This window comes from Oryx dammah, unplaced genomic scaffold, assembly GCF_014754425.2.
Source record: "Oryx dammah isolate SB20612 unplaced genomic scaffold, SCBI_Odam_1.1 HiC_scaffold_3, whole genome shotgun sequence".
Classification (NCBI taxonomy): Eukaryota; Metazoa; Chordata; class Mammalia; order Artiodactyla; family Bovidae; genus Oryx; species Oryx dammah.
The window spans coordinates 93668786-93685508 of NW_024070187.1; the positions used below are offsets into that span (position 1 = coordinate 93668786).

Here is a 16723-nt window from a genome sequence, read left to right on the forward strand (position 1 = left end):
TAACACATCATTCAAAATTTGTTGACATGGGTTATGGGTTACAGCAGAATCTAAAGACTAGTGCCAAAATTACCAGTCTAATTTGCTATTTTGGTTACACACAAGGTTTTTTTTTTTTCTCTTAGCTGGCATGTTTATTTCTGAAAGTGATTCATCTTTGGAGTTTCATTATTACTTTCAGTATAAACTATGGTACAGAATCTCTAACTATAACCTCTATCAATTTCTTCCCACTCTACATGCACCCATTCTCCCATCAAAAGTTGGAATTTATCCCCCATCCCCTTGATTCTGGCCCAGCCCTGTTACTACCTGGCACTAGAACAAGGTAGAAGTGATATTCTTAGATGCCCAACCCTTAAGAGAACTGGAGGCACTGCTTCCTTCATCTCATAGTACTCGCTCCTGGACCCAGTCATCATGCTGTGAGAAGCCCAGGCCACAGCCGAGGTCCCATGGAGGAAAACATATTATTCCAGTCAACAGCCCTAGCTGTGCTCCGTAACAGTAACCTCCTTCTATGATTATAGCACCAGATAATATCATGTGGGACAGAGAGAGCGTCCATTTGAGCCATCCATCATAGAACAGTGAGAGATAACAAAATCATTGCTTAAGCCACTAAATGCTGGGGTGGTTTTTCATGATCACTATGCCTGCTCCAGGAAGAAGTCTAAATGAGGCACAGTAGCTTTCTGTACCCTTGGTAGCTAGCTGCCATACAAAAACTCTGATTACCCTGAAATCACCTTGGTAGGAGGAGACTTAACCTAGCCATGAGTAGAAGTCATGTGTAGCAGAATGAAGACTCAGGTCAACAGTTCTAGCTGAGCTCCTAGACAACAGCCAGCACCAGCACGAACTTTCGAATCATGTAGGTAGGGTCGTTTCAACTCTTCTAGCCATTCCAGCTTTCTAGCTGACAATAGGCAAAGCATAAGAACTGCCCATTCAATGCACAATATCATGAGAAATGACCAGTTGTATTTACACCACTAATTTTGGAGTAGTTTATTATGTAGCAATAGATAATCAAAATAAAAGTTGTGACTAAAGTAAAAGCTAAATGACCTTGAAGAGATGGATAGTAAAGACTGGAAAGGCAGTGAGCAAACTTTTACTGGAGGCTCAGTTTCATGCTCATTCATATCTGTTGCATTCCATTGGTTAAAGTGAGCCATAGGCCCAGCCCACATTTTTTAAATTATATATTTAAATAAAAATACTTATATACACATACGTAAATACATGTGTATATATAAATATATATAATTACTATATAAATATGTGTGTATTTATATACATATATAAATATATATAAATACTTATATACACATATATTATACCTATTACATATATAATCATATTTGTCTCAGTGGTAAATCTGCCTGTCAATGCAGGTGATGCCAGAGAATAGGGTTCAACCCCTGGGTCGGGAAGATCTCCCGGAGGAGGACATGGCAACCCACTCCAGTATTCTCACTTGGAAAATTCCTTGGACATAGGAGCCTGGCACCCTACAGTCCATGTGGTCACAAAGAGTCAGACACAACTGAGCATGTGCACTCGCACACACGTATGCATATATGTTGTATGTATTCTGTGTTTCATTGGAGGTCACAAAAGAGCAATTTATCACAAAAACTAAAAGCCTCATACATCTATGCTACCAAATGCCAGTTTAGATAACCCTATAAGCATAAGTGTTAGAGGTATGGAGGCAGAGGAACCAGAGATCAAACTGCCAACATCCGCTGGATCATGGAAAACGCTAGAGAGTTCCAAAAAACATCTACTTCTGCTTTATTAACTACACCAAAGCCTTTGACTATGTGAACCACAACAAACTGTGGAAAATTCTTCAAAAGATGGGAATACCAGACCACCTGACCTGCCTCGTGAGAAATCTGTACGCAGGTCAAGAAGCAACAGTTCGAACAGGACATGGAACAACAGACTGGCTCCAAATGGAGTACATCAAGCTGTATCTTGTCACCCTGCTTATTAAACTTCTATGCAGAGTACATCATGCAAAATGCCGGGCTGGATGAAGCACGAGCTGGAATCAAGATTGCCAGGAGAAATATCAATAACCTCAGATACACAGATGGCACCACCCTTATGGCAGAAACCGAAGAAGAACTAAAGAGTCTCTTGATTAAAGTGAAAGACGAGAGTGAAAAAGCTGACTTAAAACTCAGCATTCAGAAAACTAAGATCACAGCATCTGATCCCCTCACTTCATGGCAAATAGATGGGGAAACAATGGAAACAGTGAGAGACTTTATTTTCTTGGGCTCCAAAATCACTGCAGATGGTGACTGCAGCCATGAAATTAAAAGACGCTTGCTCCTTGGAAGAAAAATTATGACCAACCTAGACAGCACATTAAAAAGCAAAGACATTACTTTGCTGACAAAGGTCCATCTAGTCAAAGCTATGGTTTTTCCAGTGGTCATGTATGGATGTGAGAGTTGGACTATAAAGAAAGCTGAGCACAGAGGAATTGATGCTTTTGAACTGTGATGTTGGAGAAGACTCTTGAGAGTCCCTTGGACTGCAAGGAGATACAACCAGTCCACCCTAAAGGAAATCAGTCCTGAATATTCATTGGAAGGACGGATGCTGAAGCTGAAACTCCATACTGTGGCCACCTGATAGGAAGAACTGACTCACTGGAAAAGACCGTGATGCTGGGAAAGATTGAAGGCAGAAGGAGAAGGGGATAACAAAGGATGAGATGGTTAGATAGCATCACAGACTCGATGGACATGAGTTTGAGCAAGCTCTGGGAGTCGATGATTAACAGGGAAGCCTGGCGTGCTGCAGTCCATGGGGTCATGAAGAGTCAGCCTCAACTGAGTGACTGAAATGAACTGAACTAAACTGTACTTTATCCTCAAGAGATTATCAGCCAGGGATATGAAATGAACAAAACTGCAAACAAAATGTAGGAATACACAGAAACTTCATAAAGATTTCAGTCCAGTTCAGTTGCTCATTTGTGTCCGACTCTTTGCAACCCCATGGACGGCAGCATGCCAGGCCTCCCTGTCCATCACCAACTCCTGGAGTTTCCCAAACTCACGTCCATTGAGTTGATGATGCCATCCAACCATCTCATCCTCTGTTGTCCCCTTCTCCTCCTGCCCTCAATCTTTCCCAGCATCAGGGTCTTTTCCAATGAGTCAGCTCTTCACATCAAGTGGCTGGAGTATAGTTACATAACATAATTAAATATTGCTCTTGGAAAATAAAACTTAGTAGATTGAGTAGAATATGAAACAAAACAATCTTCTCAAGATGTTGTTCATGTCCATACAAAATTACAAATGATTTATAATCCACTTCGCACTTAGCAATTACAAATAAAGCATTTAGCAAAATGTCTGATACATAGTAAGTGCTCAATAAACTTTACTACTTCTGTCTCCTTCCATTAATAAACCACAATATTATATAATCAGTCTGACAAAATTAGAAAAATTACAGGAGAGGAAATCTGCTCACTCATTCAAATGTGAGACCGTCCTAGCTATCTATTTAATTATGCCATTATATACTGTTATATGGCATACAGTATGAAGAATAAACTGCAAAAAAAAAATTGTTCCCTATTAGCTCAACTTAAAAGATTTTCAAGGGTTTCAAAAGAGTGAAAGTTGATTTTTCAGACACAAATATTGCTAATACATTATCTTAGGAACTCATACTTTATATAAAAACTTGTTTATTCTTTATTTAACATGTCATTGTAAGGCCAATATATGTCAAGGTCTCTGTGGTACAGATTCCAGACCAATGAATCCTAGGTCAGAGTCCTAGATTCAAAAACATCTGCTTACAAAATGCCCCATACAATATGGGTTTGTGAAAACTTGTCTCTAATTTAGTCTACACTTATCTAAGTGAGGTATCCAGGTGACACCTAAAGTCTGTATCTGCTGTATCTTGTATGTTTATACCCCATTTCCTCTTTCAACACCTTACTGGGCCATGATAAAATGACCTCTGCATTCTACCACCTTAGTGTGCCAGGTCTGTCTTCAGACATGAGTAACAATGCATTTAATTTTCCAGAAAATACCCATAAAGCAAACATGGGACTTCACTGAAAACAACTATTGCCATATCCACGACTAGACTCTGAGTTGCTGCCATGCTCAGACCTCTCAGAATCAGCACAATGTGTGACCAGCACTGACTTTTCTCAACAGGAAAAATTACTTCCCTGTTAGAATCTAAACAAAAACAACTAGTCACTTCCTCTCACCACGTCACTGGTTTGTAAGAGAACAGAAGAAATTTAGAGGATGAATATATCTTTGAATTATGACAACTCTGACTAATTCTGGAAACCAGCTAGAGAAAGGGGAGCAAAGATTCTGAGGCAGTGGAATGGTTAGATGCTCATGCTCAAGAGCCATACGCAGGGGTGAATTCTGGCTCTGACTTAGCCGTGTCACTTTGAGCAAAGTCACTTGACTTCAAACTTCTGCTAGAAGCTGGGCACACAATGGTGATGAGGCGGTACAGTGATAAGACCCAGATCTCATCTCAGCCTCAGCCTCCTTCCCACCTAGTCATTCATTAGGCCTTCTCATGCATTATGTGCACTTAATCATCCCAACATTACCCCAACACTTCTACATAGTAGGAATGATTAGCTCCTTATAACAGACAAGGGAATTGGGTAGCAAGAGGTAAAGTAACTTGTCCAAAGTTACACAGCTCGTATACAGCGCCTATGTTTTTCTGACCCAAAGTCCAGTCCTGATGTTTACATTTAACAAGCAACCTTCAGGATCCCTGCCCCGCCCCCGCCCCACCCTCACCCCCCACCAGGCTTTCCTTCTGGCTCAGCTGGTAAAGAATCCACCTGCAATGTGGGAGACCGGGGTTCAATCCCTGGGTTGGAAAGATACCCTGGAGAAGGGGAAGGCTATCCACTCCAGTATTCTGGCCTGGAGAACTCCATGGATTGTATAGTCCATGGGATCGCAAAGAGTTGGACCTGACTAAACAACTTTCATTTCATTTCACTTCAGCACTCCCCAAGTTAACAGCTGAATATGTTCTATTGCTATTCAGGAAATCAACACTGAATAGTCACTGGAAGGACTGTTGCTGAAACTGAAGCTGCAATACTTTGGCCACCTGACGCAAAGAGCCAACTCATTGGAAAAGACTATGACACTGGGAAAAATTGAAGGCAAAAGGAGAAGCGGCAGCAGAGGACGAGATGGTTAGATAGCATCACTGACTCAATGGGTTTCCCTAGTAGTTCAGCTGGTAAAGAATCCACCTGCAATGCAGGAAACCCCAGTTCAATTCCTGGGTCGGGAAGTTCCCCTGGAGAAAGGATAGGCTACCCACTCCAGTATTCTTGAGCTTCCCTGGTGGCTCAGACCATAAAGAATCTTCCTGCAAGGCAGGAGAAGTGAAGTAAAGAAGTGAAGTCACTCAGTCGCATTTGACTCTTTACGACCCCATGGACTGTAGCCTACCAGGCTCCTCAGTCCATGGAATTTTCCAGGCAAAAGTACTGGAGTGGGTTGCCATTTCCTTCTCCAGGGCATCTTCCCGACCCAAGGATCGAACCTGGGTCTCCCACATTGGAGGCAGAAGCAAGGCAGGAGACTTGTGTTCAACCCCTGGGTTGGGAAGATCCCCTGGAGGAGGGCATGGCAACCCCACTCCAGTACTCTTGCCTGGAAAATCTCCATGGAACAAGAAGCCTGGCGGGCCACAGTTCATGGGGTCAAAAAGAGTCGGATATGACTGAGCGACCAAGCACAGCATACCACTAACTCAATGAACATGAATTTGAGCAAACTCCAAGAGATGGTGGAGGACAGAAGAGCCTGGTATGCTGCAGTCCATGGGTTCAAAAAGAATCAGACAGGACTGAGTGACTGAAGAACAACAACAACAATGCTCTAGTCCTGCTGTTTATACTTTCTCACTCCTGAGTTCCATTCTGATACCAAGAGAGTTGTCTCTGGCTACATAAGTCAGTAATATTTCTTTTAAACCTAAGCATTTGTTTTTTATAAATAGTACATTATTCAAATAAAATTGAATAACCTAAATGTATAGAAACTAAAACATGAAGGAGCCCCCACCTTGAATCTCACTGAAGGAACCCCCACCCTGAATCTCACTGCTAAGACAATATTACTGTTAGCAGTTTGTTGCTCATCTTCCAGACTTTTTTCCATGCATTCATTATCATACACACATACCATAAAAGCCATTAAAATTTTTGTTTTTGTTTATCATCTTTAACAGAGTATTTTGCAACTTGCTTTTCTCAACTAGTATATCTTAGACATATTTTCATAGCAATATAGATAGATTTTCCAATTCTTTGAATGACTGCATAGTATCCAATTCTATGTATATACTCTAATTTAATTACAGTATCATAACTGATGAGCATTTAGATTTACTACCATTTTCACATTATGAACAATGCTTCAGGGTTTAATCTTGCATATACCTATTTTTGCACACTGATGCTACTATTTCAGTAGGGCATAGTTCTAAAAAGTAAAATTGCTGATAGAAGACTTCTAAACGTTTACAGATACTGACAAATTTCCCTGCCTGCAAAATGAATGAACCAATTTATAAATTACAAACTATCTTATCACAAGTAAACTTTTAATTTGAATTTAAAGGAATTAAAAGAAATCCTTTCAAATAACAGAAATGTACATATTACTTACACTTTTTATATAAATTTAATCAAATGACTTATTTTTAATTTCCTAGAAGTTTGCCTACGGAATATTTTTTCCTAAGTAATTGATTATTATTCTCAGGTCAAACAATTATATGACTTTTTCAAGTTGGGGACAAGTATATAAAAAAGAGAGTTGGAAATGTTTGTAACTGATCTATAACAATAGGAATGAGAAGATTAGCAAATATAAATCATGTTTTATTATTTCTTAAGGAGAGAAAACATTTGATAGCAGTTAATAACTCAGGTTCTAGAGTGAGACCAACCCAATCATTAATTCAACTTTTTTTTTTTACTGAGCATCTACTATGTTTCAAGTTCTGTTATAGGTGTTAAGATATAGAAGTGAAGGTAAACAAGACAAAGAAGACCCCTCTGCTCTCATGCAGTTTACATTAGGGTTATGGAGATAAAATAAATCGATTAATTATCAGAACAATTTCAAAAAGTGACAACCAAATAGAGAATTGTGAGACATTACTGGAAAGGTGGGGTAGGATTGCTTCACACCTGATGCCAAGGCAAGGCCTCTCCAGGGAGGTGACGCATAGGATGAGGCCAGGGAAGACATGGGGAAGACAAAGAGCAAAACTGCTAGTACAGAAACACACTTGGCCCGTTCAGGGAAGGGAAAGGTGGCCAGTGGGCAAGACTGTGGCATACAGTGTTAGGACAGGATTGGGTGAGCAGTCTGGTAGGGCTTTTAGGCCACTGGGAAATGCTTTCTACTCTAAGCCATCAGACTGTCTTAAGAGCAAGAGCGGCATGATCTACTCTACATTTCAAGAGACTATTCTGGCTAATGTACTCCTCATCACTGATTAACTGTGTGTCCTTGGACAAGCTACATTTCTTTTCTCAGCTTCAGTTTCCTCATTTGTAAAGTTGAGATAATAGTATCTATGACATGGAGTTGATATAAGGGTTAAGTGATGAATAGAAAGCATTTTGCACAGTATCTAGCACATAAAAATATTCACTAAATGTTTCCAACTAAATCGCTTTTACCTCATTAAGATTACACTGAACAGAACTAAGCATAATTCACTATCACCAATTATTCAACACAATAACTAAAAATATCCTTTTAAATGAGTCTTGATTCAAATTCTCTAACACTGAGAGGCTGGATATTTCCATATTGAGTCAACACTCAGCACTTTCCTCTTCAGTTCAGTTCAGTTCAGTCGCTCAGTCGTGTCCGACTCTTTGCGACCCCATGAATTGCAGCATGCCAGGCCTCCCTGTCCATCACCAACTCCTGGAGTTCACTCAGACTCACATCCATCGAGTCAGTGATGCCATCCAGCCATCTCATCCTCGGTCGTCCCCTTCTCCTCCTGCCCCCAATACCTCCCAGCATCAGAGTCTTTTCCAATGAGTCAACTCTTTGAATGAGGTGGCCAAAGTACTGGAGTTTCAATTTTAGCATCATTCTTTCCAAAGAAATCCCAGGGCTGATCTCCTTCAGAATGGACTGGTTGGATCTCCTTTCCTCTAACTGGATCCTATAATACAGCCCTGAGTTATACGTGTTTGTGTACACTCCTCACTATCACACACAAGATTATCCATCCTTGTGTTACCTCCAGAGCATATAAGGCTCAAAACACGGTATACAGGGTAGGCAGAACAGGATGGTGGGTAGGTGAGTGGAGGGATTACCAGATATGGAGGATAAAAGAGAAGACTCTTGAGAGTCCCTTGGACTCCAAGAAGATCAAATCAGTCAATTCTACAGGAAATCAAGCCTGAATATTCATTGGAATGACTGATTCTGAAGCTGAAGCTCCAACACTTTGGCCACACGATGCAAAGAGCCAGTTCATTGGAAAAGACCCTGATGGAAAAGACTGAAGGCAAAAGGAGAAGAAGGCAGCAGAGGATGAGATGGTTAGATAGCATCTCCAACTCAAAGTACACTGAATCTTGAGACAGTGGAGGACAGAGGATGGCATGCTACAGTTCATGGGGTCGCAAAGAGTCAGACAGGACGCAGCAACTTAACAACAACAACAATGAAAATAAAATAAAACAAAAATCATGAGGGCAAAAGAAGAGAATGTTTCAAATTGAAATATTCAAAATAATAATGTTTTTAGGACTTTCCTGGTGGTCCAGTGGTTAAGAATCTGCCTGCCAATTCAGGGGACAGAGGTTTGATCCCTCATCCAGGCAGATTCCACACGCCACAGGGCAACTAAGCCCGTGTGTCACAACTACTAAAGCCTGTGTGCTCTAGAGCCCATGTCCACAATGAGAGCAGCCACTACAATGAGAAGCCCTCACACTGCAACTAGAGAGTAGCCCCCACTCACCGCAACTAGAGAAAGCCCACATGCAGCAACGAAAACCCAAAGCAGCCAATAAATAAACATAAATTTTAAAAAAATAATGGTTTTGAATCATGAGCATATAAAATGGATAACTGATCATTTCTTGCTGTGTTTATTATTCTGTTCATGCATTTACACAGTACCAGACTTCATGATGAAATCCTAACAGAAGACATAATCCAACTGCAAGGACTTATTTGCCTTCTAATCTTGCTTCGTCTCTACTGAAGATATTTAGCAATACTTTGAAACATGACAGAGGTACTTCTCATATTTACCAAGCTACAGAAGAATTATGAGAAATAGAAACAAAATTGTGAAACCTGATGTATTTGACCTTTGCTTTTCCTATGCGCTCAGACCTCTAAGTGTGACGTCAAGAAAGTTCATGCATAGAATTCCCCTTTCTAGACTTTGAAACAAGGATCCCCAATAGCTGTGGCAACATTCATTCAGTGATCTTGCATCTAAATATGCGAATGATTTCTACACCCTTAAAAGGCAGGAATAGAGATGCAGATATAGAAAATGGACATGTGGACATGCAGAGAGTGGGTTGAATTGAGAGATTAGGCTTGACATAAACATATCACCCATGTGTAAAATAGATAGCTGGTGGGAAGCTGCTGAATAGTATATGGAGCTCAGCTCGGTACTCTGTGGTGACCTAGAGGGGTGAGATGCTGGGGCAGCAGGTGGGTGGAAGGAGGGGAGGAGGGGAAAGGGGTTGCAAGGAAAGGGAGGTCCAAGAGGGAGGGGTTATATGCATACATATAGCTTACTCACTTTGTTGTACAGCAGAAACACACATTGTAAAGCAACAATACCCCAATTTTTTTTTAAAAAAGGGGGTATAATGAATGAAAAGTGACCTTATATCCAAATATAGAGGACCAGAGAAATTTGAAAAGTTACTATTTAAATAAAACTGGTAAAAGAACAACTAGGTTCAGAAAGTAATCCTTTAATGGAAACTGTTCTGTAATAAACAAAATATTTCTGTATGCATTGTCTTATTTTTGATCCAAACAAATCTCTTTAAGGAAACACAGTAAAAAAAAGAAAAGAAAGAAGGAAAACAGTAGATTATGCCTGCAGTTTATAGACATAAATACTGACAGGATGAGAAGATGATTTATCCCATCTCTAACCAATAAGTAGCAAAACTGGAACTCTAACCCAAGCCTTGTTAGTGTACATTCTGCTACCCCAAACTAATGCAATTTGGCAAACAGGGAAATTTGTTAAAACTAAATTTATTTCTATTTAAAAAGAGACAGAAGAGCCAACTATGTTTTTTTTAAAGTTGCAAATAGCATTATATTAGAATTCCTCCTGTACTATTATAAATCCTTTCAAGCAGTACAATAATCCCTTTATATAAGGATAATGCATCCCCATCATTAAAATACTGCACACTCCCTAACTGCAGATAATAACAACAACAAAGCTCTCTTCTCCTGATACATATATGCCAGACTCTGTCCTACATTGTCCACACTCACTGACTTCAATTTTTACAGCAGTCTTATGAGGTAGGTATTATTATTATGACCATCATCATTATTCAGATGGAAAAAAGTGAAGCATAAAGAGGTTGTCACTTGTCTGCGACCATTTGGCTAGGAAATTGGTTCAGCAACTTTCAGCTGCAATATTATGCTGCCTCTGGAAACAGAAGCCTCTTTATCCCAACCTCTGCCTTATCAGATTCAACAAATGACAATGGAAAATATTTAGTGAGATTCAGTTTAGTTCATTCTCAGTCGTGTCCAACTCTTTGTGACCCCATGAACTGCAGCACGCCAGGCTTTCCCTGGGTTAAAATTGTGTTAGTGAGATTGTGTACAGTAATATAAATTTACTATTACTATAGTGTATAGTAATAGTAAAAATTGTGTTAGTGAGATTAACACAATTTAAACCCTTTCCATGCCTACTAATGCAATACCAATCTTGCTGACCTGTGATTACACCTCATCAAAGTGCTGGAGAACTCACATATAAAGTACCTAACAGAGAACCTAGCACAAAGTAGGCAGTTAACAATTACTGAGAGTCTATTGTGTGTCTGGCAATAGTCTAAACGCTTTTCTCTACATGTGCACTCCACAAATGTTAGCATGGTTCTCTTTTTGTCTTAATGGATGTGCTATGTATATGCTCAGTTGCTCAGTCATGTCCAATTCTTTGCGACCCCATGGACTGTAGCCCGCCAGGCTCCTCTGTCCATGGGACTTCCTAGGCAAGAATACAGAAGTGGGTTGCCATTTCCTCCTCCAAGGGATCTTCCCAATCCAGGATCAAAGCTGCAGCTCCTGCACTGGCAGGTGGATTCTTTACCACTGACTGACCTGGGGTGAATCAAAAGCTGTTTCTTTGGAAATTAAGCTGGGCAATGGAAAAAATTCTTTTCATGAAGGCAAGGACTGTTATATCAATGGGAATGAACAGCTGTTGTATTTGGGTTGTTAGGGACTACTGTTGCCCTGGCCTTTGATGAGACCCAGATGCACATAAGAAAGTATGAAATGAAGTATCAGAGAGGAGACTGAGGTCATAAGCTGGACTCCCCACCTACAGAGAGATTTCCTCTCCAGGAAAAGTAAAACTTAAAGCACAAATATGTTAGAAGTTTGATGGATTTTCCAAATCAATCCTGGGAATTTTAAATAAGTTACCTCTGTAAGCGCTTTTAAATATTATGTGTTCTTGACATTTTTAAAGTTAAAAAAAAAAACTTTATTTAAAGGAACTATAAACACAAAACCTCAGAAATCCACATATTACACAGAACAAGGTACAACAGCCTTCCTTGCTGAAACTACAGTTTGGAGAAATTGGGTTTCACATTAAAACTAACCCACTCATTTATTCAAGAACTGATCAAAAACTACCCTGTGTACTTCATGTTAAATGAAGTAGAAAATCTCCCTTCCCACTATGGAAAGAACCATTCTTTAAAATGTCAATGACTACTTATTTTTTTAACTTTATTCTATGATGGAGTATGGCTGATTAACCATGTTGTGATAGCTTCAGATGGACAACAAAGGGACTCAGCCATACACATACATGTATCCATTCTTCCCCAATCTCCCCTCCCATCCAGGCTACCACCTAACATCAATGACTACTTCTAACTTGCCACAATGATTAGTTCAAATGACACCAAAATGGTCATATAAAGTATTATGATATTGATTTGGGGAAAAATTATATATATATACGAAATTAAATTCAAATTCATAAATATGTATATTTATGAAATTAAAAGCAAGTTCTTTCATAAAGGTAAACATATTCAGCATCAGTGGACCTCAGAGTGAGTCTAAAGATGCAGGATGTTTGCTCCATCTAGTAAATCATCCAAATAGATCCATATCTTTCTCCTCCTTAATGTTCTTCAAATTCCTAGTTGATTAATATATTACATCTAAACAAGAAAGATGCAGAACTACTTACAGTAACAGAGAGGGGGAAAGGTGGGAGGCCGTAAACACACAACTAAGGCAGAGATCTGGGTCTCATTGTCCATTCCACAGCAATATGAATGGTATTGATTTTCAGATTAGCTGCGCTTTTATATTATTCATACCTCCTTTCCCCTCTATTAGTGAAGAGAACTAAATTGTCTGTGTACTTGCTTGATTCCACTGAGAGGCCTGAATCACCACTTGGAAATATCCATCATTCCTTTAAGACCAGTCTCTACTAAAAGCCTGCAGCAAAGTGATAATGCACTAACCTGTCTCCGGTTAATGGCAAAATAATGCTGGCTTGAGAAGAAAACACAATGAAAGATAATCTCATTTGAGGGCTGCAAAATAAGAAAAGAGGCAGTTAAAACATTTTTAAAAGAAATATTGATATAATACAGATGTATAGCTAGGGAGTCTCATTTAAAATCAGTCTCAATGAACGGTCCAGGCTTCTCTTAAATGGAATCCCTAAGTAGATACATGAACTCTGCTCAACATTACCATTATCACGTAAGTCATTCTGGATTTAGTCAGTGCTGCTCAGCACTCAGGCACTCCTCTCTGACCCACAGGGCCACTTTAGGAAGAAATTACCTAGAAAGATAAATTCCAGGCCAGTGGAAATTTTTCTTTCTTTCTTTTTTTTTTTTTTTGGCCTTCTACCTCATCTCCTTCAAGGAGGCGAATCCCTTCAGAATGATTATCATAGCAAGTTTAGGGCTGGAGACAAGCCAGTTTGATTTAATTACCACAACTATGAGAGGAGTTCATACAAGTTATCCTGAGGTAGGATTACTTAAAGAGTGTCAAGGAGAGTGTGAAAGAGAAGAACAAATCACATTTTGATTAGACATGTTCAGTTCTCTAAGTCTCAAGCATCATACTTCCCACTGGCAACAACTGCCCTAGTTAACTACACCTTTTAAGCTCTAAGCCTTGATCTCACAGAATGATTCCTGTTTCAAAGACACCCTATGCAATGTTTATTAAGATCTGAACCTGAAGCTGTAACACTCAGCTCTATAAACTGAAGAGCAGAATGATGCCCAAGGGTTATACATATTTGAAAAGTCATTCACTTCAGTAGTCACCCTTTACTCATTTCCTACAATATATTATGGGTTAGTAACTGAACAACTTGTACCAGAGAACTGTTTACTATAGAATCTCAATTTGTAAACCAGACCAAATAGGAGCCCTACTTCTTGGAAATGTACTGAAATGACCCACTGCTTTTGATCAAAATCTATGAGACATTCTGCACACTCTTGGATTAAATCAGAAAATTTATCAACAACTCTCTCTCCTGCCTTTGACACTTAACGATATAGAGCCTTGTTTATTTTTCTTTCCTAGACAAGCTTACCTTAGACCCTGTCCAGAAATGAGTGTTATACTTGGCTTCTTAAACAGGAGACTGATGACTGAACATGGACAAGCATACATTTTTATAGGGATAAGCTTACTGCTGCCAATAACTGAAAGCAAGGATTTCCTAGGCCTCTACAGATTGTTTGAAGTTACTTGCAACATGACTTTCAAAATGTTTTGATCATCCAAGCCTGTTTTAAAGAAAACATTTGGGCTAACACGACTGAAAGAAGCAATATTTAATGATACAGCTCCTTTTCATGTCCTTTCCATTATCTTGATAAACTTGCATTTCCTCGTTGCATTTTTTCTTCTTTAAAAAGAAAAAAAAAAAAAAAAGAGGAAGAGGAAAAAAGCCTCAAAAGCCTAGTGTCCTAGGGTTACTTTTAAATAAGAAAGCCACTAATTTCTGGTTACCTCTAAATAAGAGAGTAAGTTGGCTATCATAGCAGTTATGCTTTTTATAGGAGACAAACCAATCTTTCCTAGTAAGGCTTATTGCATATATAGAACAGTTAAATTTTAAACCAGCCACACACCCACACATTGTGTAAACACAAGTCATTTCTTTAAACACACACACACAGAAGTGCCTTTTCTGGTAGTGGGTTATTAACACATGCTCATTTGAAGTTTACCAACACTTTTTTTTTCTTAATGAGGACCTCAATAATGCTAAGAATTGTGTGGAATGGAAAATATATTATGGGTATTATTAGCATAAACTTTTAAAGTGATAAATTATGAGAAAGCATAAATGAAATTCAAAACAGATGAAAACTCAGAAAGGAAAAGACATTTGGAATCATATCTGAAGATACTTCCCCGGAGCCTGAGCCAAGTTTCTGGGATCCAGATGAAATAAGCCCTCAACAACTGAAGGGCTGTCCTAATAACAGCATGCGTGTGATAAGACCTTGAGGCACTTAAAAATCAACACTTCAGTAAAGGCTTTCCTTGCAAATGGTTTCCAAAAAAGGATACCCCGTCTAGCCTTTGGTCTACTTGCCTCCACCTCAAAGTCCCCTGCTTAGAAAAGGAAAGTAGGAGAAATACCTTACAAATCTCTCTGTAAGTTGCTGAACAAAATTGTAAATCTCAATCCAGTTATTTGCCACACTCCCAGACCTGAAAAAGAAAATTGAACGAATCAGAGAAACAACACAGTTACAGGGGTGTAACCTGACCTCTTCTTCAAGCCAAGTTACAGTATCAGCAACTGAAAGGTAGGTGCTACAAGAACCTAGGAAGTCTACCCATCTTCAGGGATCACCTGCCTGCTAATTGTCTGGAGTAAGATCCCAGCTCTTCAAATAAACACAGCCTTCCTTAGAAGGAAATGCAAACCACAGTGAGTACGTTAACTTTAGACTGCCAAGCTACAATGAAAGTGCTGTGCTCAGGATAAAACCCGGCAAACTTTAGCCAGCGTGAGGCGTTGAGGACTGAGGGACCCAAAAGGAGTCTTATGTGGGTCCTAGGGTCGCAGAAGGTTACCCCAAGTGACCGCACTCCCATTTCCTAAGAAACCCCGCCACTGGCCAGCAGTGACTGCCCATCTCCCTAGAGAGCCTAGCAGCTCCGGGCTCCTCCTATTACCCCGCAGCCCGCACAGATGCGAAAGCGCTCGCCTTTCGGACAGAGACAGCAACAGGGCGCCCATCACCAGAGTTACCCCTCACCCCTCCCCAGGTCGCACAGACAGCTCAGCCTCCCCCCACTACAGCTCACCACCCAGGGCCACTCTCCCCAGGAGAGCCTGGATCCCTTTTCCCGCACTCACTTGTCCAAGACGAAGTAGAGATCAAAGGCTCCGTGGCAGGAGGGCTGCTCCTGGGCGCTCAGCAGCCCCCCGGGACCGCTGAGAGCGAGCAGCCACAGCCCGGGGACCAGCCAGAGCCCGGGACAGCGGGCCGGGCAAAGCCCCGCCACCATCCTGCGGCCGGGGGTCCGCGGCTCCCTCCTGCTCGCAGCCCCCCTCGGCTCGGCTAGGCTCCACTCGGGGGCGACGCTAGGGTGCTGGGAGTGACCAGGGACGCACCCTGAGGTGGGGGGGATAGCGAGTCCCTTAGGGCGCCGGCGCCTGGGTCAGCGGGACCCAATGACTGACAGAGGGAGGGAGGCAGGGAAGGAGGGAGGTCCTAGGAGGACAAAGGGAGCCTCCGCCGCCGCCGCAGCCGCCGCCGCCGCCGGAACTCTTGACGAATCCCCGTGGAAGAGCGATCCGGCCCCCCCCCCTCCCGAGTCCGGAGAGTTCCTGCAGATGACCGGGGCCCGCGGCGACTGCTCGCAGAAGTTCCTCCGCCGCCTCGGGTCGAGCCTCCTGCCTCCGCTACAGAGCTCGGGTCCTCCAGGAGGGCCGCCCGGGACGCGGCCGCCGCCGCGTACACTTGAAAACGGAGGACCGCTCGGTTCGGGTTCCCCGCCTCCGCCCGGCACTGCAAACTTTTCTTCCTCGTACTCGGCTCTGGCACCGCGCGGCGGCCGGGCGGTCCTCTTTAGGGGAGGAGGCCGGGCGGCTCCGGAGAAGCCACTCGCAGCCGAGGCCAGAACCGCAATCCGGCCGGGTCTCCGCGGTGGCTGTGTGCGCCCGAGGGCGGGGCCTGAGCCGAGCCACACACGCACACTTGTGGGTTCGCGCCGAGCCGAGATGACTAAGGCTTGCCAGCTTTTGGAAAGGAGAGAAGTAGTTTAGAAAAACAGATGTCCTCTAGAAACTAAACAACCCCCCTTCCTGTACCCTGCAGGCTCGGCCTGTTGCAGCAGCTGTGCAGAGCAGCCCGTGG

At 41.6% G+C, this 16723-nt stretch overlaps 1 protein-coding gene across 1 annotated transcript in view; it reads right to left on the reverse strand.

Moving 5' to 3' along the window:
- ANTXR2 (ANTXR cell adhesion molecule 2) overlaps window positions 1–16488 on the reverse strand; it is a 181661-nt gene extending 165173 nt beyond the window's left edge. The window contains exons 1-3 of the mRNA XM_040237178.1: window positions 15721–16488; window positions 14994–15065; window positions 12833–12904 (exon numbers count right to left, since the gene is read on the reverse strand). Coding sequence (XP_040093112.1) covers window positions 12833–12904; window positions 14994–15065; window positions 15721–15872 — 296 coding nt within the window. The 5' untranslated portion in view covers window positions 15873–16488. The remainder of the gene's footprint in view (window positions 1–12832; window positions 12905–14993; window positions 15066–15720) is intronic.
- Between the last annotated feature and the right edge of the window lie 235 nt (window positions 16489–16723).